Source organism: Penicillium daleae (genome assembly GCF_028827525.1).
Source record: "Penicillium daleae strain IBT 16125 chromosome Unknown utg000001l_segment0_segment0, whole genome shotgun sequence".
NCBI lineage: Eukaryota > Fungi > Ascomycota > Eurotiomycetes > Eurotiales > Aspergillaceae > Penicillium > Penicillium daleae.
Genome location: NW_026623149.1, coordinates 989,965 through 1,015,472, shown reverse-complemented (window position 1 = coordinate 1,015,472; position 25,508 = coordinate 989,965). Strand labels below are relative to the sequence as shown.

General features: G+C 48.7%; 6 protein-coding genes across 6 annotated transcripts; 2 read left to right on the top strand and 4 right to left on the bottom strand.

The window, feature by feature from the left end:
• Positions 1-1,532: 1,532 nt before the first annotated feature.
• On the top strand, positions 1,533-2,986 carry N7458_000324 (uncharacterized protein; the record flags this gene model as incomplete). The annotated part of the gene is made up of 5 exons (XM_056903718.1): positions 1,533-1,673; positions 1,774-1,900; positions 1,974-2,097; positions 2,166-2,605; positions 2,673-2,986. The coding sequence occupies 5 exons, from the start codon at positions 1,533-1,535 to the stop codon at positions 2,984-2,986; spliced, it is 1,146 nt and encodes a 381-aa protein (XP_056771485.1).
• Positions 2,987-5,169: 2,183 nt separating this feature from the next.
• N7458_000323 (glutathione S-transferase family protein) lies at positions 5,170-5,920 on the bottom strand (the record flags this gene model as incomplete). Its single annotated transcript, XM_056903717.1, has 2 exons — positions 5,170-5,391; positions 5,480-5,920. Coding segments are annotated over 2 exons (663 nt in total), but the record flags the coding sequence as incomplete, so codon positions are not given.
• A 2,369-nt stretch (positions 5,921-8,289) lies between these two features.
• N7458_000322 (SANT/Myb-like DNA-binding domain-containing protein) lies at positions 8,290-10,305 on the bottom strand (the record flags this gene model as incomplete). Its single annotated transcript, XM_056903716.1, has 3 exons — positions 8,290-9,151; positions 9,205-9,558; positions 9,608-10,305. The coding sequence occupies 3 exons, from the start codon at positions 10,303-10,305 to the stop codon at positions 8,290-8,292; spliced, it is 1,914 nt and encodes a 637-aa protein (XP_056771483.1).
• A 243-nt stretch (positions 10,306-10,548) lies between these two features.
• On the top strand, positions 10,549-13,376 carry N7458_000321 (5'-methylthioadenosine/S-adenosylhomocysteine nucleosidase family protein; the record flags this gene model as incomplete). Its single annotated transcript, XM_056903715.1, has 3 exons — positions 10,549-11,704; positions 11,751-12,046; positions 12,108-13,376. The coding sequence occupies 3 exons, from the start codon at positions 10,549-10,551 to the stop codon at positions 13,374-13,376; spliced, it is 2,721 nt and encodes a 906-aa protein (XP_056771482.1).
• Positions 13,377-16,055: 2,679 nt separating this feature from the next.
• N7458_000320 (NADPH:quinone oxidoreductase family protein) lies at positions 16,056-17,189 on the bottom strand (the record flags this gene model as incomplete). Its single annotated transcript, XM_056903714.1, has 1 exon — positions 16,056-17,189. One exon carries the CDS (start codon positions 17,187-17,189, stop codon positions 16,056-16,058), a length of 1,134 nt encoding a protein of 377 aa, XP_056771481.1.
• Positions 17,190-18,819: 1,630 nt separating this feature from the next.
• Positions 18,820-19,952, bottom strand: N7458_000319 (Clr5 domain-containing protein; the record flags this gene model as incomplete). Its single annotated transcript, XM_056903713.1, has 2 exons — positions 18,820-19,744; positions 19,825-19,952. The coding sequence occupies 2 exons, from the start codon at positions 19,950-19,952 to the stop codon at positions 18,820-18,822; spliced, it is 1,053 nt and encodes a 350-aa protein (XP_056771480.1).
• Positions 19,953-25,508: the final 5,556 nt, after the last annotated feature.

Sequence of the window (25,508 nt, the reverse complement as noted above, 5' to 3'; positions counted from 1 at the left end):
ATTGGTAAGTTCTACAACGAATCTCTTTTACCAGCTACGCTTCTCCTAACCGTTTTTGCATCTAGCTGCGAAGTGATGAGAGGTGTTATCTCGTGCCCTCAGCCCGTATTTCATATTTCTAGGACCTGGGCGGCAAGGGTACTGTCGCAGTGCACTTTCCTCGCAATGACTGATCAATCAACGGTTCTTCCTTTACTTGGGACTCGATTCTTTAATTCGCCGTGGTCCTGTAACATCTGTCCAGAGCTGATATCGATCCTTCTATCACTCCAGGAATTCATCAGCTACTACGAATACCAACTTTTTAAAGGCTCAGCATGGCAATCTATTGGCAACGATTACCTCATTATTCTGATGCTCCGATTATACAAACCAGTCACTGAATGCTCTCATATTGCATTTCAAGAATCCCTTCGGCTATCGACGATGGTCTATTGCATGATTCGGATCTGGAACTCTAAAGGGTTGCCATGTCTTGCAGTTCTTTCAAGCAACCTTCGCCAGAGATTAGACTATAGTTATACTGAACTTCACTTGACGGCCCCCGACTTGCTCTTCTGGATCTTGTTTACAGGGGCACTAGCGTCTCAAACACCCCCACTCTCCTCCCACACATGGTTTGTTGAGCGCCTAGCAGAACTGGCCGATGAACTATATTTGGTAGACTGGGATAACGCAGCCCATTTACTTCAGGGGTATTTCTTTCCTCGCTCCCACGACACGCAGGCGAAGTGTTTGTGGGAATCTGTCATTCGGCACAGAAAATGAACACTGCAAAGAGAATGTACTTGAGGCCGAGCTAACTACTCAATTTGTGACTCTATAACCGAATCGCGTATGAGATTGTGTCGAGAGGAAGGAGACTTACAATACTGCGGAGACCCATATGAGTCCGCATAAGTCAGACCATTAAAGGAATACCCGAAATCTCCATTGGTTTGTTTGGTAAACCGGGTATCTTCGGAATACCAAGACTGTAACATGCTAGACAGCGTCTGGGGGTTGTTCAACAAGCGCAGGGGCTTGATTTTCATAGCTTAGACACCACTGCATTGAATCACCGATTCTCGTTGATTGATCGGTTTACTAGCCCATACCAATTCCCATCAAACCGATAGATTCAACTTGTGGGAAAGGCTCAATTCAGGCCCCCAATCTTAGAAATAGTGGAGGCCACATTATCTTGGAATGTCCGTAAACGTTAGTCCTTTGAGCCACAATTTCAATAACTCCGTCTCACCTACAAGACACATTGACCAGAATAGGTAGAGGTCCCCAGTACATCCCCAGTACACCGCTAATTCTGGCGTCGAGGGGGGAATTGATAAGAATACGGCGTTGAAATTACCACTTGCCCGAAATAGGTAAACGTGCTCTGTGCATTTCCTAGCGCCACCCCGAGCTTTGCGATCACCAGGGACTGTCTATAACATCCAACAACACATAAATTGCGCCCAGTTTCGCTCGGATACAACACAGCAATCCAAGTATTTCGCAATTCAAGCGTTTTCTAATTCAGCCCTCTTGTCACAATGGAAGCCATTGTCGCTCAGGTCAAGTCATTGGCCCAGGGAGTTGATGGGGCGGCCCACAACTCTATTCTCCAGAGCCTCCGTGAGCTCTATCTTTCGCTTGAAACCCGCCAGGATACAATGCAAAGAATATCTTATGCGGTAGGCTGCTGTTGCTCTCTTCCGCTCTCACGCACTTCTTGTTCCTTTACATTTGCTTTATTAGACATCAGCTGATTCACTCCTCCATTTTCATTTCTAGCACCTAGAGCCGATCCTGGTTAAGATTGGATTAGACTTGAATCTTTTTAACATCTTCGTTGAAAGCAAAACACCCTTAACTATTGCCCAGCTTTGTGATCGAACTGCTGCTGCGTCGGATTTACTAGGTACGGATGCTACCACAAAACAACTCCTTAAGCAACCCCTCCCGCGTTCCTTATCCTGAACATCCCAAAATAGGACGCATTTTACGTTACTTGGCCTCAGTTGGAGCTATCAAAGAGACAGGCAAAGACACGTTTATGGCCAATAATATCACCAAGCACCTGAGTGATCTAGGAGTGCAGAGTGCGGTCTATCATAAGTTGGTTTCCCATTCCCGCTTTGTTCGACAGCCCTGGTCATCGGATGCTAATCAGTCAACCGATACAGCATTCAGAGCTTAGCCCCAGCACTACTTGCATTGCCCGAGTTCTTAGCTCAAATTAAGTACCAAGATATTACGTCTCCGGTCAACACTCCGCTTCAAAAAGCCTTCAATACCGATTTGCCGGGCTTTCTTTGGGCGCAAACACAGCCAGATGTTTTCCGGCATTTCAATCAGTTCATGATGGCACAACATGCAGATATGCCGCATTGGCTCGATTCCTATCCAATTGAGCAGAGGTCTCAAGGCCTGGCACCAGAGCAAACTCTGTTCGTCGATATCGGTGGTGGAATTGGCCACCAATGCATCGCGCTGAGGGAGCGACTATCAGCAGTCAAAAACAATGTCATCCTACAAGATTTGGATGTTGTTGTTGCCCAGGCAATCAAACATGAAGGAGTCGAGACAATGGCTTATGACTTCTGGCAGCTTCAGCCAATCAAGGGTAGTTGAAGTCCCTTTCCTCTTTTCATGCTCTTTGAGATTATAGTCTGACAAAAGAATGATGGCAGGCAGTCGATTCTACTACATGCGCAACATTATGCATGACTACCCGGAGGAGAAAGCAGTCATCATCTTGAAGAATGCTATTTCTGCCCTTGGCCCTGACTCGGTCATTCTGATTGACGATATGGTCCTACCGGGAAGCGGAGTTCATTTTCACGCAACCCAAATCGATATCACCATGATGTCTGTACTAGCCTCACATGAACGTACGATAACACAGTGGTATGCTCTAATGGAGAAAGCGGGCCTCAAGATCAAGCAAATCTATACCTACAACTCCAGATATGATTCGGTCTTGGAGTGTGTACCTGCTGAGTGAATATAGTTGCCAAGCAATTTGAATGGTCACTTTCTCGCTGATATAGCCTGTTTTTCAAGTCGGTTTTCTTTACTTCCTTCTTTCTTTACTTCCTTCTTTCTTTACTTCCTTCTTTCTTTACTTCCTTCTTTCTTTACTTCCTTCTTTCTTTACTTCCTTCTTTCTTTACTTCCTTCTTTCTTTACTTCCTTCTTTCTTTACTTCCTTCTTTCTTTACTCCTATCTCCTGCTCTGGTTCTTCTACAATTCGAAGAGCTACAGGGGTGTGTCAGCCGGATTAGTCTATCATGTGACCTTATGCGGCTGGTTGCCTCTTCTCCCTAGAGAATCTCCTTCCTGTTCATCTTTAACAGAGAACCTCTTCATGCAACATCTTTCTGTGGCCCTGATTGGCTAATCCTGATTGCCCCGTGGATCCAACATCCTATTTCATGCACTTCGTATTCAATGCGTTGTTTTGGGTTTAAACCCCGCATATCTCATTCCTTTTGCTGCCGAATATCTCGATATATTCCCATTGAAATCCTGCTGCCTAATCTATAGCAATAATATATTTACACCCTCATTTTATTAGGTCTTCCGTAAACCAGTTGAATCTATCGCTTCATATCAGTCTCTGCCGTATAGCCTTTCTTGCTGGTCATACCGCCTTCCTCTCTCTATGGGTATAATCTAGGCGTACACCATAGTTCAACACTAAGGTGAGGGATATATACGTTATTTTCGCTATTAACCTATACTTCTAGGCCCTAATTTGACAGAATCATTAACTCGGTATAGAACTAAAGAGGCCGACGATAACGATAGCTACCCACTACGCTATTCGTGGCAAGATAACCGAGAGCTACTCTATGCGGACGGAGCGGGGGGGCTATATCGAGAGTATACTAGCTCTTTATAGAAGGAGGCTAGCGGAATGGCTGATCGAGGTATATAGGAAGAGGAAGACCTAGATAGCTTCGTAGTATGGCGTATAGTCACTCCCTTAAGGAGAATTAATACGAAATCACGCGATACCGCTACGGACCAGACTATCCTAGTAGTTCTATTCTTATATGACTACTATTCCAACTTAAGGATTAAAAACGAGCTAGCTATCAGATCGAGCGGTATCTCCGATGAAATAGAAGGGCAGTACGTCGGGCTAAAAGCAAAACGCCCAGTGGTTAGTGGGGCTAGAGTAAAAAGAAAGGGGGCGGCGATAAGTGTAAGGTAGAGGAGTTAAAGGGAGGGGGAGACGGCGAGGTTGGGTCTTTTATGTCGGGTTGATTTGGGGAGGAGATGACAGAATAGTGTATTCGTGAACGGCAAAACTAACCGGATCTAGTAATTCACAGGTCCCTATATTACAAAACAAATCTTTCTCACAAATACTAATCAGTTCCAAATCCGTTCGAAAGAACACTACCCTCCTCCTGGAATATGTAGTGCGCGATGTTTCATTCAACTTTCTAGAATTATCTTTGAACAAGGCTTTAACCGATCTCGAATTGTTTATGCAAGGTTCCTACTGGAGGATACAATGGTTGCAATACAGCCCAAGGCAATTAATACACCAAAATAATAGAACTCGGAACGTAAATCATACAAATAATGTTAGTCATGAAGCTTTCTCACTTTAACTATGTGATTATTGAAAATAATGAATTTTTACCACGCTAAGAATATTTCTGCAAATTTGAGCTTACATAACATCTTGTTGCCACAGTTGACCAGCTATGGCTTAAAATCTGGCTGAGCCTTGCTGAGGGTTACTCACCTAAATCCACGGAGTTCTTTACGGGAATGCGACTCAAGAAGGATAGACATGAAGTAAATTCAGAACAGATGGATCGGATCCTACATGTCTATCTCCGAGGATACTATCGTACTAAGTCGGCACGACGGCTGAGGTATGATCCAGCGTTTAGTGAATTCTGAACCTTTTAGAGTTATGGTATCAAGCTTGGAAGGCATTTTCCAGGAAGCTTCAACAGGGTTTATAAGCACTTGACCTAATAATTGGTTCAGTTACACAAGTTGATACTACGAAGCTCTTTAGTGGCCTTTCTGGCCTTCTGACATTGACTTCTAAACAATATTGGAGTTCTTACCAACAGGTATTCCATATATGGGACCCTTAGCAATCAACGATGGATAATGATTGAAACTTGGAGCTCACAGCAATTATTTGAGTGCCGAACTTATGCCAAAGCACGAGCCTTCTCTCGTCGATCACGCATCTCGGCCGCACAAACATCTCTGTTGTAGATGCTATTTACAGACGGATGCTTCATGGTGGCCTGGGCCCACACGTAGAAATTCGGCGCATTTTCTGCTAGACCAACTATCATGGATTTTGGCAGTGGTGCATCTTCGGTGAAGGGCAGCATGAAAATGCGCATGATAAATGAGGCCGTCAGGACCTGCAAATCGTCTCAATCACTCTGAATCTCGGATGCCTTGGTAATAGGAACCAAGCCAGCATCTTCAAAGTAACTATAGTGTACTTACCTCGGCCACAGTCAGCTTGTTGCTGCCGTTGAAGAACGGTCTCGCGTCCCGCAAGAGAGGCTCAACGTCTGTGACGACGGCATCAAAATAACGCTTGCCCAGGTCCTCGGCATCTTCATCAGTTCTGGCTTCTATTGCCCGGTAGTAGTAGATCTTGGCCTTTGAAAAATAAGTTTCGACAAAGAAAGCGATCCTCTCACGCACGAGGGCTCCTTGGGCTTCTCCAGTTCGTGGAATCAAGTGCGTCGATGCCACTGAATCGGCCAGAAACTGCGCGATAATAGCCGACTCAATGATGATGTGGCCGTTGTATATCATTGCGGGTACCCTCCCACTAGAATTGATCTCGAGATACTCAGGCGTTCTCGGCTTACTGTAGTCAATGATCTCCTCTTCGAACGGAAGTGCCAATTCTGCCAGCGCAATATGAACACGGTGCGCCCCTGATTGACTTTCTTAGGACTTTGTAGCATAAACACGTCCATTTCATCAAGCTGGACTTAGAGAACATACATGGACAGTTTCGGTTGGTATAGAGTTTAACCGACGCTGTAGTAGCCAAATTTAATGTTTTCGGCCTTGGTGGCTAACAAACTATTAGACAAGAATTCAAGGCTGACTTCTCTCTCTCTAGATAGATCAATTAAGTCCGTTATTTCTCTCCTGCTTCCTGTGTGCTTTGGTGTCTCCGACACCATCAAGTCGCAATGATTGAGGGCGGCGCAACCTTGGCAATCTCGGGTCATCGCCAGGGTCATCGCCAGGGTCATCGCCAGGGTCATCGCCAGGGTCATCGCCAGGGTCATCGCCAGGGTCATCGCCAGGGTCATCGCCAGGGTCATCACCGGGATCATCGCCGGGGTCATCACCGGGATCATCGCCAGGGTCATTACCACCCATTCCTGCGCTCGCGCCTAACGACTTAGGGTCGACGCGACGGTGTTGGGCATAGCAAGTCCACATTTGGCGCCAGCTTCCGATGGATCTCAGGCAGCCTGGGCATTTTTCAGGATGAGGATACATTGTCTTCAACGGCTTGCGCTCTCCGTCCTTTGTATTGTCCCCCGGGTGCGCGTACTTCCAGTGAAACATTACTTTATCCTCTCTGACACTTTCGAAATCGCAGTGCCGGAACGGGCAGAAGAATTGTTCCTCGAGGAAGTGCCATGTTCTGTTATGCCGCTCGAAGGAGCTTTTGTAGTTGTTCTTGAAATCACAGAACTCGCAAGACCAGTACGTCTTGTTAGGATTGAAATGCTTCTTGGACATCGAGGGGACCGCGATGGTGTCTCCGACACCATCAAGTCGCAATGATTGAGGGCGGCGCAACCTTGGCAATCTCGGGTCATCGCCAGGGTTATCGCCAGGGTCACCACCAAAGTCATCACCGGGATCATCGCCAGGGTCATTACCACCCGTTCCCGCGCTCGCGCCTAACGACTTACGGTCGACGCGACGGTGTTGGGTATAGCAAGCCCACATTTGGCGCCAGCTTCCGATGGATCTCAGGCAGCCTGGGCATTTTTCAGGATGAGGATACACTGTCTTCAACGGCTTGCACTCTCCGCCCTTTTCATTGTCTCCCGGATGCATGTACTTCCAGTGCGACTTTACTTTATCCTCTCTGACACTTTCGAAATCGCAGTGCCGGAACGGGCAGAAGAATTGTTCCTCGAGGAAGTGCCATGTTCTGTTATGCCGCTCGAAGGAGCTTTTGTAGTTGTTCTTGAAATCACAGAACTCGCAAGACCAGTACGTCTTATTGGGATTGAAAGGCTTCTTGGACATCGAGGGGACCTCCAAGAGAGTTGGTAAGAGGTTGTTGTTCCAATTGTGTTCAGTAATTGCCTGATCGAGAGGCAGACCGCGGAAGTACGCCTGCTGTTGGCGCCGCGTCGACTCCATAAATTCCAGACGTTGTTCAGGAGTCATGGCCGTGAAAGGCTCTTGCGGGATTGGTTGATTGGTCCCTTGATTTTGAGGCGCAGGAACAGCAGTCGCATGGCTTTGCTGAGGAGTTCTCTGCTGCGGGCTTTGAGTGAGGCTAGTTGCCTTGTTTATGCCTTGCGGTATATTCATAGAGGCTCTCATTCGAGGGTCGTTGACGATTTGACCGGTGAACATGGCTGCATTTTGACCATCTTGTGGGATAGAACCTTGCTGCGCTAGCTGCTGCGGCTGTTGCTGTTGGGATAGTTCCAAGTTCTGTGCATCGTTTGACGAAGGTGCATTCGCTTGCGCAACAAAGGAGGGCGAATCGCTATTGTTCTTTGTTATCTTCTCCTTGACAAGCGGCTCATTCTGTAATCGACCATATCCCTTAAGTATTTGGCTGGCACTGGCTTCAGTGGCGCGTATCAGCGCTTCTTGTTGCTTCTGCTGTGGAAGGCTTTCTTTGCGTTGCTGTTCTAATCTATCTCGAACCCCTTGATCCATTCGCACGAGTTCGAGTTCATAATCTTCCTCTGGCCGCTGCGATCCGCACTTTGTCTTTGACTTGTTCAATTGATCCGTAGTAAGCAGTTGGCTGTTCTTGTGTTGATCAAGGCTTTCCACGCGTTTTTCCTCTGGTTCAATACATTGGTGTTGTTGTTGTTCAGTACGCAGGGGTTCGGTTTGGCATGATGGCTCTGGCTGTCGGGACGTCAACCTGGGTATTGTGACCGGGTGTTGGGGCTCCCCGCGGAGTTTCCTGGCTTCTGCATCTCTCATGGTTTCTTCAAGGTCCGTTTCGCCCGCGGCTAGTCGTTGATTGAGATGGTCGCGAACCTGCATTATTGCACTGTCAGTTATGTCTTATCAAAGAGCGCTCAACTCGAGAGAAAGCGCAGATGCTTCGATCTCACCATGACCTGGGTTTTGGTCTTCATAAATCTCGATATCCCTTCAAAGTCTTCACCAAAGTGGGCCAACAGCCTCTTGAAATAGCGTTTCTCGGCCACTGACCAGTAGCTGTTAGGCTGTACTGATTCGGAGCCCGCCCACTGTTCGTTTGAAAGCGACGGGCCTGAAAAGAGTGCACTCGGAATAACTCGGGGCGAGATTGTTTTGGGGCTACCCGTATCGATTATAACGCCAGACTCCGAGTCCTCGTGTTCTTTGCTCGCCCAATCGGCCAGAATGGGCTCAGGAGTTGACACAGGTCGGCCCCATTGCTCATATTGAGCTTCAGAATCTGCATCGACCTCATAGCTTGCTCCAGTGGAGGAAGCCGGCCCCTCAATATTGCCGGGGGTGCTGGATATGTCTGTAACTAAGCCATCGTCAATACTGTCTTCTTCATCTCTCGGGAGACATGCCAGGGAGATCTCCTCCAGGTGTCGCCCGACATGGGTCGTATAGGCTTTCTTGGTCTTCCAGCCATCCTGTAAGCATAACAGACACTTGTAGTCCTCGAATCCAGGTGTCAAGACTGTCTCTCGCGCTTCTGAAGTTATAGCTTTTAAACGGTGGCCAGTCAGTATAATACCATGCGCTTGAGCCAAATGTTCAACAAAGAGTTCCGGGGTGTTGAATGGGATGCTGCAGTTGAAGCAACGCCATCGGAGCAGAGTAAAGTGCTCATTGAATTCGTGATCCGCCCATAATTGACGGGTCGGGAATGTTTTGAGCCCGTCCCTGCAGTCATCGCGTGTGCAAACGTACGACTCCAAATCACCGAAGACATGCATCCTATTTAGTCAGTATAATCAGACTTTTTAGCTTGATCCTTTTTATGTACGTACTTCCACTCTATTCGATTTCGCATAGAAATGGTCCTGTGACAGTAATTGCATTGAAAGGGATGTCCGCCTTCCTGTGGTAGTGGGGGAACTCGGGGGCGACCAAGGGCCTCTTCTCCAGCAACCGAGAGGAACGAAGTATGGGAAGCGACAGTAGCGGCATACTGCGACATTGTAGGAATGGATGTCCCAAGACCAGAGTCATGGAACAGGGAAACGGGCTTGAACAATGTCACAGTGTCCTGATTCGTGTGATCATCCACTTCTTCCTCGTCTTCTTGCGTTCGAAGCCGGATTAATCTTTCCAAGTTAGCCTCTGCTAACCGCTCCACAAGAGAGGTAGGTGCGTTTTCAAATCTTGCTTAAATCAGTATAGGGAAAAAAAAGCCCTGGTGAGGACACCGACCGGTCGCGAATATGCATTGCGTAAGGCTGCGCACGATGAGATAAACGAAAGGCAGTCTCGATCGGAACATATTGAACTTCCGCCTTGCAATTCAAGGAGCATATATACCTCTCCACCACGGGTGTAAGATCTATCAGACAGCTTATGTAGGAGTGGAGGCGTCCGAGGCGATTCTGGTGACGTTCGGTGGCTAGGGAGGAATCGTGGGAGGAATCGTAGGAGGTCTCCTCATCCGACGATGGCTCAGATCTTTCTTCGGCGTCAAGCATCAGTGCAGCCTTTTCCAATTGTGTTTCCAGGTCATTCACAAAGTTGCATTCGGGATTACATTCGTTCTGTGTGCTGAATATTGCTTCATCAAAATCTGTGAAAAAGGAGATGAGAATCCTGCCAATACCCGTCAGGCTCTCGAGCACACGGATCTTCAAGCCGCTCGACTCTGCCAGGATGGTATCAAGGTGGCCGGCAGGGAAGTTCTCTTCCCAGAACTGGATGTTCGCTATATCTTTCTTCAGAATGATCTTCTGTGGATTATGAGTTGTCAATCGAAAATGCGATTTCCATAGAGACACAAGAGCAGCTGAGCAGGTCTGATACAGGGTTTCGACGAAGCCAAAATTTGGATCCTCAGAGCTGTGATCGATTTTGGACACCACCCAGTCATTAGGCATATCTGTACTCTCTGCTTTAGTCTTCATAGTCTTTCTGGCGAGCGGCGACGGATTGTGTGAAGTGTAAGAATTCAAGGCGGTGCGAACCTCTGAGGGGCTGAGTATGCAGGCAAAGCGGCTAGTCTCTTATTTTTATTTGCGGAACAACAAGGCAGACCAGGAGGCGTGACGTGGTAAGTTGAACCCCAGTTAATTTTGTCAGCTAACCCACGGACAGACTTTTTATCCTTAATCACTTCCACATAACCCTACCGCTCGAGTTTCGTGACGATGCCGTTTCCTCTAACACCAAGAGACCGCGAGGACTTCAGCGTTGCGATCATCTGTGCTCTAGAGATAGAATCTAACGCAGTAGAGCTCCTTTTTGACCATATCTGGGATGCAAACGGTGATCGATACGGTAAAGCGCTTAAAGACACAAATTCCTATCGAACAGGAGTGATCGGCAATCATAATGTCGTGTTGGCATATATGACTGGCATGGGGAAGGTCCAAGCAGCAACTGTCGCAAAGAGCTGCCACTGGAGCTTTCCATGTATCCGACTTGCCTTGATTGTTGGCGTTTGTGGAGGGGTGCCAGGAGGCATCGAAGGGGGAATATTCCTTGGTGATATCATAATCAGTGGTGAGATTTTGCCGTACGATTTTGGAAAACAGTTCCCCGGGTCATTCCAATACAGAGAAACGGCGTCTCGCTCAAGTGGGGATAGCGAAGTGCAAGCCTTCTTGCGCAAGCTTAGAAGCCTAAAGGGCCGCGAGTATCTACTCAGCAGGACAGACTATCATCTTAGTGCCCTTCGAACGCGAACTAGCGATTATTCTTGCCCCCCTAGGCAATCTGATCAGCTTTTCGAACCAAACTACCACCACAAGCATCACGATAACTCGAAATGCAAAACATGCGGGGAGAACAAATCTTGCAAAAAGGCCCAGAAGGCCACTTGTAAAGCACTGAGGTGTGATCGGGAGAGATTAATTGTTCGTTCGCGTTCATCTCAGAGGGAGTTCAGTGTCCACTTTGGGCGAATAGCGTCAGGAGACACAGTCATGAAATCTGGCAAGGACAGAGACAGAATTGCCGATAAAGAGAAGGTGATTGCGTTTGAAATGGAGGGTGCGGGCATTGACGGTATTATGCCTTTTCTTGTTATAAAAGGAGTCTGTGACTATGCCGACAGTCACAAAAACAAAATCTGGCAAAAGTACTCTGCCGGAGCAGCAGCCGCGTGCATGAAGTCACTACTTGAACAGTGGGCGGTCATTGACCAATTCGAAAAGAGACCTAAGCAACCGCGGGACTCATCACAGGAATCTCACTGCCCTATCCAAGAAACGGCCTCCAAAGTATGCGCTCTGTCAAGTCGCAGAGAAGAAGGATGTCACTCACAATACAATCCTGATACCAGCGATGGGGAGCTGTTGCAGGGTAATTTTCGCGCCCAAAGTTTTAGTTCCTACGCTGATAGCAACAGTTCTGCCTGAAATCGACTCCAGTTTTAAGTGTGTCATTAAATCCCTCAGGGAACATCGAGAGTATTTGCCTCGAGATGCTGATCTCAAAGAAATGTTGAAAAACCAGCGCTTCCTTGTCTCCGATCTTGCAAAAGTCCTGTTATCAGATGACCGCCTTGGTTCATCCGAGTTTTCTTGTCTAGAGATAGCTCTGGAGATCCAAAAGAAGCTTGAAAGCATTGAGGGCTTAACCAGACAGCTTCCTGTTGCTACTCAGGCAAGGTCAGAGCACATAAGTGCCGTGTCGTTGCTCAAGGTGAGTAAGATACCTATAGAATCACCGTTAACACACCCAGTCTAATCAATCGTATACACAGTATTCTGTAGAAGACATGGAATCCCTGGTTCAAAATTTCGGGTCGGTCATTAATCAACCGAAGAAAAACCATACGTGTACCTGGCAAGCATCAACGATAGACAGAATCCCTGAATGTCGTCGAAAATTTGAGGACTTCCGTGTTATCCAACAAGCAGCTCGCAGCCTCTACGACGCTTTCGGGTCAGCTTGTGCAGCACATACTGTCCATAATGTGCACATATCCCTCCAGCCAGCTGTTAATGGAACGACAACCCGGGTCCGATTCAACATCGCCTTTATTCAACACCCAAGAGCACCGGGGAACGCGGCCTGGATAGACGTAGAGTCCACCATCACATCTCATAAGAGTTATTCTCAGCTAGCGTTCACATCATCCTCTAGCGAAAATCCTTCTCTCAAAAGACAACGAGAGGTCAAGCGCGAAATCTACTCATCGGCACCACGAAAACGTGTGCAGTTCAAGCTTCCAGCAGCGCCAATACAGCCACTGTGCTCAAAAGCAGACGTCGATAAAATCCCATATCTCCATATCCAACGCAACTTCTGCAAGGTGGTCGAGAGATCTTTAAACCAACAGGAACGTAATACGTGCATTGGCTTACTTGGGGACAACGGAACATGCAAACACTTGGCATATTTAGGCAGTCGGACCAGCATAACAACCACAGCCAAGTCCCTGTCAGAGCTTATATCACAACCAAGATCCGACATCATGAAGGAAATGAGTCAGTACGAGCGTGTCCGTCTGGCTAAATATCTCGCTACTGCTGTTCTTTACTACCATGCCACACCATGGCTCAACAGGGCATGGCGAAGTGAAGATATTCATTTTTTTGATAGTCCCGATCCTTCCGTTGAACAGCCACAGCATGTCTGTGCTTACATGACGAGCTCTGTTTCAACCGAATCACTGCCTGCGTCTCCCGCGTACCCTCGCCTTATTCGAAATCCAGTTCTCTTCGGACTCGGCGTGATGTTCCTCGAGCTCGCATTTCAAGTTCCTCTCGCGGCCCTGGCACGGTCGATCGACCGAGAAGAAGGAGGGAAACCAGACTTCGATGAATATTTCACAGCCCGCCGAGTAGTAGAGTTTAGCCATGGCAAGATCAGCAAAAGCTTCAAAGAGGTCATCAAGAGATGTCTTTACTGCGACTTTGGGCATGACGATGACTTCAAGAGTCCTGCCCTTCAGCAGGCTTTTTACAACAATGTCATTACAGTCCTTGATGATCTGGAAGAGCAGTTCAGAGAACTTCAGCTTGACTAATTTTGCTTAACGCATATTGAGATACGAATTAATCACGAGTCTCCTCCCTTGCATTGTTGTAAGCAGTCTTTGACGGTTGTAATTCACATAATCGACCAGAGGGCACACTACCCAGCACGGACGAGTGCTCGAGCTAAAACAAGCTGGTCGGAGTTTTGCGACATAGCTGTCGCCACGTGATGGGGGTTTGTCGCCCCACGGATTTAGCTACGCCGTACATGATGTTGAGGTGCTTCGTAGCTGCGATTCCTGGGGCAAGGAAACACAACACGTTGATGTCCACGTCGGACACCAAGCACAATGCTTTGGCCCAAGGCGACATTGAAGTCAGCCTTGCCGTTGATTTTGGCCAATTCTATTGGCTGAAATTCGATTATATGTGCAAGTGCCAGGAGACCATTGTTTCAGCCCGACCGAGGTGAACCAACATCTGAGCCAAGGTGAGAGAGGGTCAGTGCAGTGGCGCGACGGAGGGTGAGAATCACCCGCTCTCACCGAGCTTCTCACCCTGTCTATTGCGCACTCACCCTTGCTCACCCTAGTCGCGCGACGGTAAAGCAGCGCTCAATGCATTCTTTACAGCATATATTTTGGTTTCAAGTGATAATCAGCACATACGACCATAGGGTGTGGAGAACAGGGCTTCCCGTCCGCTCAGCCGTACTTAAGCCACACGCCGGCCAGTTAGTAGTATGGTGGGTGACCACATGCGAATCCTGGCTGTTGTATGTTTTTTTTTGCATTTTGTCGATCTAGATTATTGGAATTTCCTATTATCGATTTGCTCTTTCTTAGCCCTCTTTAGGGCCCTGAATAACGCAGCCTCTTCGCTTAACCCTTTGAAGCAAGTATTTTTGTACAAGGAAAACTCCGCGTCAGTTAATGTGTTCGGCTTGAGTAAAAAAATACCTGAGACTACCGACGATGGCGATGATGTTCAAGACAACGAGTACGAGGGCGATACATGCGGTGATGACTATAACTGGTCTTATTTTGTTTTCGGCATAATCGTCGTTTCATTATAGGCCACTCGATCTGACGGCATTCATTAAGCGGTTCACTTGACGCAACATTGGCAATTCTTTGTTTGATATGCTCCATGGGTCTCTGTGCTGGCTAATGTAGGATAGGTGGAATACTTTCATTTACCATCTTATGACCTCTCCAACTCGAGTGTATTGTAGTAATAGCGGGAGCTTGAATGCACCATTACACCACCGAATGGCACTTGTGGGTCCAAATAAATCTCACTCGCAAGTAAGAGGTGCTTAGTAAGGAGGAACTCCGTATTGCATAGTAAAATGAATTGTTAGACAGGAGTACTGTACTCCTTTTGCAAGTATCTAATTTCAGGTTGGGTGCATATGTGGCCCTCATCAAGGCTAATCTAAACGGCCCATACGCAGGCTATTATAGAACGTATGGATCATGCATCCCTATAAGACAGTGATGGAGCTAGCTCCCTATTTAGGATCCCACATACACTGTATATCAATAGCCAACCATTATCATAATTTTTAGCCTCTCTAGACCTGAAATAGCAGCAGGAAGGGAACGGCGAACTCAGGGACTCGCCAGCAGCTATAGATCCCTCTTTAATGAGAGTAAACACACGAGTCATGTTTCATTACTAAAGATGAATCTATCGGCTGTCATACCCCTGTCAATGATTAGGCTGCAGATAAGATTGGTTGCCCCCATGATGTCCTCGCGTACCGAATCGTACCGAAACAAGAACTGTACAGCGAAGGAGTCTTAGCAGTTGAACGGGCATACTCCATATATGCCAGGCTTTCGTGTGGAATAACACTGTGAGAATTTGGATTGACTCACTTTCCCCGTATTCTCTTGAAGTGGGAAGTCAAAAGAGTAGTTTGTTTTTTCGACTTCGCAGTTCTACTAGTCTAAACGGTATCTATAGTTGAGTAGGGCTGAGCTATCCTGATTGGCCAGTGATATCTATCACGTGACAGGTTGGCCATAAGCGAATCTTCTCAACTCCAACTGGGTTTTCCATTTTTCCTTGCTTGATGCTTCAACGTCCCAAGCTAGAAATGGCAGAATCTGATGCTGATTCAAGCAATTTCTCTTCTCGACAGAAGTCCAGATGAACTTCTATCCCTACTAACAGCCAGTTTCGACTACATCTCTGTCCAAGGTCGCCACCATGCTCCGATTCACCCTCCCCTCATCGCAATTCATCTCCAATCCAAAATAAACACCTTGAATATCCTGGAAACCAACCACCCCTGCATCCCCTCAATTCAGCTGTCCCAGTCCTCACAGACACTCCTCACGGACCCTTCTTCGAAGGACAGTCACCACAGCGCCGCGTTTTGTGGCCGTGACCGACTGGAGCTGAATTGGGAGCCGGAAGGACTTCCTCGGAAGTCCCTCTGCGCTGTTCGTCAAATGGGTTGCTAAAACAAGCAAAAAGGGCCTTCATAGTTCATGTTATACTTGCTCGAGTTCCTCTCTGCTTCGGTGGAGGGTCTTACTTTGTTCTACGAGAGCATGACTCCTTGCGCACCTACATCTGTTGTTTATGAGGCTTTGTGTTTTATTCTTAGCTCGGCTCAGACAGAACCACGATTGAATGAATGATATTTGAAATCTGATTTGATACATGATAAATCTACCGTACCCTGTATATCTTCTAACACCTATGTAGCTCCCAAACTAGAGCTTACTCTTGGCATTCTCATTGCCAGTCACATTAACCACAACCTTCCCCCAAGTCTCGCGTCCTCCAAGAGCCTGCAACGCTTTGGGAACACTCTCCAGCCCAACAAAACTCTCATCCCTGAACGCCGTACCCTTGAACTTACCCTGGGCAACCAGCTCAAAGATGCCCTTCCACACCTCACCCACAGTCTCCGTCTCAAACTTAGCATACTGACCCCAATGCAGTCCAACCAGACTAACATTCTTTAACAACACCCGATTCAGCGCAACCTTCTCAATCTTGCCCGCCGCAAACCCAATAACCAACAACCTCGCATTCCAAGCAACACACTTCAAACTCGCCTCAATCATACCAACGGGGTCATAAACGATATCCACCCCAGCCTTGCCATTCCCCGTCCGATGCGTAGCACACAACTTCTTCACCTGCTCCGGCCACGCCTTATCCGTATAATCAACAACATAATCCGCGCCAAACTCGGCCGCAATCTCACGCTTACGCTGCGTACCCGCCGTCGCAATGACAGTCGCCCCCTTGGCCTTGGCAATCTGCACAGCGGCCAGGCCCACGCCGCCCGCAGCCGCATGCACGAGCACCCAGTCACCGGCCTTCACGCCGGCGCGATGCACCAGACCACCGTAGGAGGTAGGCGCGGTGACGAACAGACCAGCCGCATCTTCGAAGCTCCACCCCTTCGGCACGGGGAGGAGGGTGGTCTCCGGGGCGAGGACGTGGGTGGCGTACGCGCCCTGTGTAGCGCCGAAGACGCGATCACCGACGCGGAAGCGTGGAGAAGGAGCGGCGGTTGGAACTGCGGCGATGGTGCCGGCGAATTCGGCACCGCCGACCCAGGGAGTGGTGGTTGGTGCTGGTATTTGCCTTGGATTTGGAGGATGTCGAAGAAGTTTGTGCCGGCGGAGTGGATCTCGATGAGGTATTTGTCGGCGGAAGGGGTGGGGGTTGGGACTTCGGAGACTGTGAGGTCTAGCGGGCCCTGGGAAGAGGGTTAGTATGGGTTGTTGTAGGAGGGTTTGCGTTTTCTTGGATCGTGCTGGGGATAATGTAAGACGAGGTGGTAAGTATGGGTAGCGCACCTTAACGTATTCTTTGATTTGAACGGCGCGCATTGTGGCGGGGGGATATATGAACTGATAATGTACAGCGGATATCTTCTGATAACAGAAAGAAAAGATGCAGGGTGCAAGTTGTGGGAGTTTGGAGAAGTCAAAGTGTTGAGAGAAGGCCGAGTCTGAGGTGAGCTATTCCCCGCGTCAGCGTGAGGAAGATGCCGAGGTATCTTTTCGGATAACCCCCGGCCTGGAAGTAAAGGTGTCAGGTTTGTCGACACAAGGGCAATTTTGCTAAGTGTACTACCTTGCATGATTCAAGTAAAAGCTGAGATCAAGTAGAGATGTTTTTGCATATACTACAAGTCTTGACAATATTGTGCAGTGTAACTAACAGCTCGAAGGTAGTTGGTTAATTGGCAGCTTAGTCAACCTTGATGTAGATGGAATGGATACCCTGGATAGTAGATAGAGTCTTCATGGGAATTAGGATGAGACTAATCTTAAACGCAATAATTGAGCGCCCTACGATCGTTTCACAACCATTTCATACTCCAGCATCTACTCAACCCAAACTCAAGAATCATCCCCTTGCAGATCAACCCGTTTCACTCCAAAATGAGGCAATACGTTGAGAGCCTTCAAGAGAGTAGTAATGCAATATCTCTCCGTTCACAACTCGGCACTTAATTAGATCGTTACACCCGAAGCAACGGTCAAAAGGAGGTCTGAGCCACGGTTTCAAGAAGTGGACAAGAACATTGCTTTCATTGAACGGCCGGTTATATCTCGGACGAAGCTTATTGGTAGAATACCGATCGAGGTATAACCGTGGACCCTGAACGGAACCCGAACATTTCGGGTAAAGCCTCCGATTAACCATAGCATGTCCTTGTTTTGAGGCAATGTATATCTCTTGCTGGGCCGATCTTCCGTGATTATGGAGTTGATAGTGTTTATTTGGGAACGATGAGGACCCTATGGACAGTCTTCCTGTTTTATCGCAAAGTGGAGGTAGTGGGCTTCCATGGCAATCAGTTCGGCACCAGTGAAAGAGCCACGAGGGGCGATTTGGATATGTGAATGGATCGACGGCCGTTGAGAGATAAACATGTTCATAAGGGTGATCTGCACCGGTTGAGGGTCCACAGAGATCTCTCGCCATGTGTTCCTGGATCATCGTCGTTTTTGGGGGCACTCCAACCTATTCTTCGAAAGTTGAGTAGTATTGATGTGCAGGCCCAGTTCTTCAAGAATGTAGTATTATAGAAAGTACATTGATTAGATGTAAAAATCGTAAAGCATAGCAGTACCGCATTTGGTATTTTAGTATATCAATGAAATATCAGATCAATTCGCCAGAGGTATCAAAAGACAAAAACCCGCCGATGCCAACGCCAAAAGCAACCCAATAACAGAACGATAAAAGCTTCCAAATTGAATCGACTGCCCACTTCGCAAGTTTCAACATCGAGGGTATGTCGTACACGAGATTATAGATCAGATCACCCGCCCATTTTCAGAGTATCAGAGAAAAGAGAACGATAGTATGAAAGAAGAATATGACCAGAGAAAGTAGAGGAACAACTCTGGGGGAAAGAAATAGGTACCACGAGAGAAAGACATCCGAAATTACGTTAATAAGCAGTCCGCACACAGATGTCTCTGCTTCTGTGCCAATGGCTGGCCATTAACCCATGTACGGGGCCATGGGCGCACACATCACTGCGTGTGGACCAGTCTGGGACGCAGGGACGGGTACCATTCCAGGAGGAGGGATGCCGTGGTGGCTTATGTGCTTCCTCTCGTGCTCAGGTCGGCCATGGTGTCCAGAATATCCATAATGTAGCGACATGGCCCTTCTCCACTGCTTAACATCAACGCCATGGTACTCGGGCATCTGGTAAGGAGCAAACTCCGGCGAGAATACTCCTGTTCCTGGCGAAACAACGTATCCAGCAGGATGAGAAGGAGGTGCCAATGGTGCTGATTGAGGAATACCTGAGGGTGGGCTGATCGGCTCGAATGACATGCCGTACCATTGCGCAGAATGTAGAGCCGGGTTGAGGCTCATATCGAAAGAGACGGGGCGTGAAGGCCATTGTGCCATGGCAGGGGTGGTAGTTGAAACGGGACTTGGGATGCATGACTCGGGCGAGAGTGGGTATGCTGCATAGCTGGGCGTCACGGCGGATGTAGTGTTCAGCATGTGGCCCTCGGTTACCGGAGACGTCTGAGCCGGGTGCTCGAAGGACATGGTCGTGGAGCCGGGATCAGAGAACGAGTAGCTTGCGGGATGCTGCTCAGAGACGAGGGTATGGTCGCCCGATGGACTGGGGGTTAATTGTTGGGCGATGTGAGCATGCCACTTGGCCGGTTGTGAGATCTCTGCTGGAGTATAGAGAGATTGCCCCGCCCAGTCGGAGCGAGTGTTGGATGAAGAAGATGAGGACTTTCGAGTCACTGGGGAGGCTCTGCTGTTCCGAGGGGACGTTGAGAAGCTTCTGCTATCCTTCTCGGATTCAGGATCCTCAGAGCCTTGAGGCTTCTTCCGGGTCTGTCGGGATGGTTTAGTGACGCGCCATTTCTTCAAGCGACTGCGTAATTGGGTTTCACTGGCGAGGAGAGGGTCAATCTTAAGATTCAATCTGATTATGCAGTACTAGTCATTGAGAGCAGGATGGATATGACTTACCTCGGATTGAAGTCGTCCGAGCGAATCTTTTTGATGACCTGTTTGAGCGGCCATTCCTCTTCCATATACAATTTGGCGATCACCGCTTTCTTCTTCTCCCAGACATCGGAGGATATGGAGGTCTTCATTCTTCCGATTGTGAGATGTGAGACGTGGAACAGTAAATACTAGACAATATAAGTCTATTGAATTGTAGGAGGTGATGATGGAGGGAAGAATCCTTCAACGATGAGACGATAGAAGGCCAATGGTAGTATATGTAGTGCAGTAGATTATAGTTGACGAGGCCAGCTTTATCGGATGATAGGAAGACTCAAAAAAGAGGTGAACCAAAGAAGGGGAATACGGTGTTGGGCCCCCAGGGAGGAAGATGGGTATAGAGAGAAGATGGTCATAGAGAGAAGATGGTTATAGAGAGAAGAGGGAGGAGAGAGAGAGAAGGGAAGAAGATGGAGGAGGAGAGTGTGAGGAAAAAAGAGGGACCGGGGAGGTGCGATATAGGCCCAGCGACCCGAATCAGGACGACTCCAAGTCCCAAGGCCACAGAAAAAAAAAAAACAACAGAAACTCGGATTCTCCTCAAAAGTGTACCCCGTACACTAACACTATTTTCCCCCTACACAACCCTCAATGCCCCGACTCAGAGTCTAATAATCCGTTCGGGTCTGGATTCCATCTCCACTTTCTTTAATCTCCCATGGCTACGGGTCTGTCACTACCGTTCACCCTGGACAGAGTCAGACTAACTCACCCCGTCCGGGACCCCCTCCCTTCCCTCGCCATGGCTCTGTGGCGTCAGGACCAACGCGCATGGGCGATCATCTCGGGATTAGCATGACGATGCTTGACGTGGTGCACGACGTGCCCGACCTCGGGGGATGTGGATCGACGACGATCCTCACCAGGTGGATCATTGACATCTCACGCCATCGCAAACCATCAGGCAACTCTGGCAAGCCTGGCACTCCCTCACTATCCCGAATAGAGCGCTTGGCGCATGGGTGTTCGTCGCAGAACAAAGGCTCTTCTGCGACCACGGCTGGCAATGCAGCCACTACAGGCACCATCCAGCAACTACAGGGCCACCCAGGACCTGCAACTAAAACAGATCCCAGATCCAGATTCGACTGATCATCTGGCGGGACAAGCAGGTCCATTACAGTATATCCATGACAGCTGACAGCTGACAGCCTCGTTCCTTTTCTGTTCCTGGATGCACAATCGCAACCAACTGCGGTTGATCTATCGACATTGGTCCAGGGATTCTTTCCAAATTCCAAACACGCCATGGGCAATTGCCCTCTCCCCCAAATTCCAACCCTAATCCCGAGTATCCTGGATCCTGGACTTGAAACTCTCTCCCCTCTCCCATCGGAGATCCATCTGCAGGGCGGTCGTCTCTGTGTGACTGACTTCTACTGTACTGCTTGAAAACCTGGCCCACCGTACCAAGATGGGAATAACACTCCGGTTATCCTTCGCGGTCATGCGGGAGCAAAACGCACTCCAGGCTCTAGGGTCTGATTTACATTGGCCCTGGTCCCCAGGCTAAGCTGGTTAGCCTTGTGGAGTTGGATTGACATGGCCCGGGAAAGCTCCGGGAGAGTCCAAGATAAGCCTGTTTCCCACTTTTCCTTATGCTCTCCTCCTCCCTCATGGCTAACTCTCATGCTAGGCCTGGTTCAGTTGGCTTCTCCTCATCCTTACCATCATCCTCTGATCCTGGTTCACTCGGTCTTCCCCCAGTTCGGGCTCCACACTAGAGGTGATGCTAGTCGTCCCGCCTGGATCTCCAAAGCAAAGTCGCCGATCATCACCAGTCCGGGCTTCTCTCACGCGTATGGTTGAAGTGGACTCGGGAGCGGAGCTCTGCCCAAATGAAGATGACCAGAGCCGTTGGGCGTTTCAAACCTTCTCGGAATTTCAATATTTTCAATTCCGCCATTTCCACATGTTTACAAGATCATTTGCCGACTCATGGTAACTCTGCTGGAGGTAGGAGGAGAGTGGGTTTTGCTGAAAGACTGCAAAGTGAAGAGGGGCAGGAACGGATCTCAGAGCCGCTCCAATAATCTTCGTTCCCGTCTCTTGACGCTAGTGAATGGGCGCACCCAAACGGCCGGCAAGCACAACCTAATACAACAACCTGCATCCACTTTCTGACGCTCTCGGCCGTCTTCCTTCCCATTCTCGCTTTGTGTTCTCCAAGAGGTCTCATCTCGTAAGCGTTTTGCCGTCTATGTCTAATTGCTTTTCCCCTGTACGGTCAGCGAGGCGTCGCCCTGGGCCGAAGCCACTTGACAATGCCACGCGAAAATGGTATGGTGTCAAGTCTAGTGTGAAGCCCCTCTCGAATCAGACCAATAATGACGCGATCTATGGAGCAGTGGTTCGTGAGGGCGCCAATCGATCCGGCTGTGGATCACCCACGATCTTCCCGGGTCCTCAATAGCGGATAGAGTGGAGTCCACTTGGCCCAGTGAGCATAGAGCCGCTCTGCCCGAGTCGTGCTCACTGCTGACAGCTCACCAAGGCCTACTAAGTTACATCCCTTTGAGTTTGTTAAGGTTTTTGCTGGAAAGGATGTCCTTGTTGAACACATGGCGAGATGGTAAGCAGAGAACAACCTTCATTTGGAAAGAGAAGAAAGGAAAGAAAATTACTGTAATTCAAAAGCTATCTACAAGGACCAACTGGATGACAAAAAGCAATCAAGCACAGGCCACAGAGACCGGTCCGAATCGCCACTGTGCACATCCTGGCCAGTATTGCATCCATGCCGCTTTCTCATGAGCTTCCTGCCAATCAATTTGAGTGGGTGATGTGCTCTGGCGGCTGCATCTGTCACCCTTCTACTGTAGTTGCCTGGCGCGCGATGCGAGGCACAGGGCCATGGGCTGTCAGCATTCCGGGGGATTTACGGGACATAGTACCAACGCTCGAATCAGCATTCCCTTAGTGGCTACACGCTCTGCACCCCAATATATTATGTTATCTTTGTAGCCACCCTTCGTCCAATGGTTTAAGTATCATCAAAACTGTGGTTCTCTTCCTTCCAGGGTTCGACCATAATTCGCAGGAACCAGAGTCTCCTCCAAATGCCGCGACTGGAGGCTTTCAGACCGCTACGTCAATCTGCAAATGTATCCCGGCTGGCAAATCCCGAACCCCTAACAAATCCCGTTGTCGGAAAATCAAAAGTTGAAATCCATACTAGGGACCGAGGTCGTTGCCAACTATCTATCTCAAACTCAAACCCCCCTTGGAACCGATCTGGAACCGAGTCGCATCCTTGCACTGCCATGCGCAATGGAAATGACCCGACCAATCCTAGGGAAGCAAAACAAAATCAAATCAAGTCAAGATCGGAATTGTGTCAACTGCTTTGTTCAACACTGACTCGCCCTGACTCGCCCCTTGGTAGATCTATACGAAATGCGGACTATGGAGGACATACAGTAGTAAGCGCACGGAGAAGCGGCACCAAGAAAAGGCGGCAGATACCGCAAAGATTGCCAATCACAGGCACCGGCAATCGTCCCGATGGGCTATTCGATGACACCCTGCACTTGGAGCGGTTCAAAGACCTCCACGGGTTTCCCCCTACGAGCTTGCTCCAGCAAGTAACTTCCGAAAGGGTTGAGCCCAAAGCCATTGATTCACGATAGGCGAGGAATATGTTCATTTTCGCCCGTCCTATCCTATTCGCGCCATTTCCCGGTCCAATTACAGGCGCAAAAGATTTACTTTTTACATCATTTCCCCTTTTTACGAAAATGGGCAATCACAGGCTGCGCTGGATACTGAAGAGCCGAGAAGTAAGGCGAATTGATCTCGCAGGCGAAGGAACCAGGCTACCAGACTACTGTAGATCTGGCCAGATGCTCAAGGCATTTGGAGGGGATTCTCCGGATCTCCGTGGGTCTAATGCAACTCATGTGGTTGAGGTTCTTCTTCGTCCTCCACTCCGTCCACACGAACTCCATTAACTACTGTCTATTCCATCCACTACATCTACGACATTTCTTCACCACATCGGAGGAGCTACTCTAGCTAGATCACTTCCCGATGGGACATCTTTGTCTGCGCGCCCAGGTCGTTCCAGTCAAGATGCTCCGTCTCCACTCGCGCAAAGATTTTCCCAAACTCAACCCCAAAGGCCCAACCAGGTCTCACAGCTGCACAGTCCGAGACAGGCCCTTAAGGCACCGGCAGTGCAAGGATCCAAGCTGATCGAAAAGGACCAAAGGAAGACGCCAAGCACCATAATGATTGACCATCGAATCCTCGCCTCTGGGGAATCCTCGGCGTGACTACCAGAACGGATCGTCTGAAACCCAATTTGCATTCGGCTATCTGACGGAAGTACAACTGCAGAAACTCAACCATGGAAATAACACGCTCCCTCCCCGAGTCTCCGAGTCCATGGAAACTTTACTGACTTACCCCAACTTTCTCCATCGTATCCGCAGCGTATTATTATTCGTGGACCGCTAGGCAACTGCTCCAAACAGAGTCTCCTACTCCTTCACACTAGCGAAAATGCACGACCACATGCGCTGGTTATTTTCCGGCCCCACCAACGCTTAACGAACCAGGCGCGCTGAAGAAAACAAAAAAGGATCACCAAAGTCTCTGGAAGTCAAGCCTCTTGCCAGCGCAATTATTGGGCACCTTCTAACGTCTCGAGTACTCCGTATGGGGTCCGCAGTACTGGCTTTGTCGGTGCAAGCTGGCCGAGGCGCGCGGGTGGCACTGGGGGAGATCGACGGCGTCCCGAGGAGGATCGACCGGGTTCCCACCTCCTGATTCTCCTGATCTTCGTTTCCATGTGTCTCCGTATTGTCGGGTCCGAAGGCTCAATGAGGAAGTGGATGAGGAACATGTTGTGGATACCCAGTGGACTCGGCAATGGACACCGGCTCACCCTGGCATGTTTGGCCTAGCAGCAGGAGGGCCTGGTAGTACTAAATGCAGTGCTGACTTGCTAACTAACGCACTCCAGAATGACTACGCTGACTACGGAGTAGCCCGGACTACGGAATCCAATCCCATGCTGGGAAAGGCTTGTACGGATGAGGAAGTTCCTGGGAGCATAGAGTACCATAAGGAAGTAGTCTATAGTCATGTCGTCATCTCATCACTGCGACCTCGCTTACAGAAATTAGAGTAAATATGCTCACCACCTTTCCATAAAAGAGGCACGAAACTCAACTTCAACTCCCAACTCCAACACCTAATGTACAGTAGACAAAGTATAAATCGCCCGACGAACCACATCCTCTCTTTTCCCCCTTCGAGACAAGGCATAAACTCAACTCTAACCTAACCCCGAATAAGGAGAATGGATAACTATGTAATACCCATACCAGGTTATTGTACTAACATACCCAAACAAATACCCCTTTGGCCAAGAATCAAAATGAAAAGTAAACCCACGGACGGGGACATCTTTGCCTCCGATCAGTCAATCTAACCCTTTCAAATTATCAGAGACCCAGCTCCCGACCCATCACGTAAATCACCCGTCAAACTTACCCCCGAGGGAATGGTGTGCCCGACGCAGTGGATGCATAGTGCATTTAGATATGATCTACAGTACTGAACAGGCCCAAAGAGGCTATTCTCCGTGGACGAGAGGAACCACGAACGCAGCGCCACGACCATTTACTTTAGCAAATAGC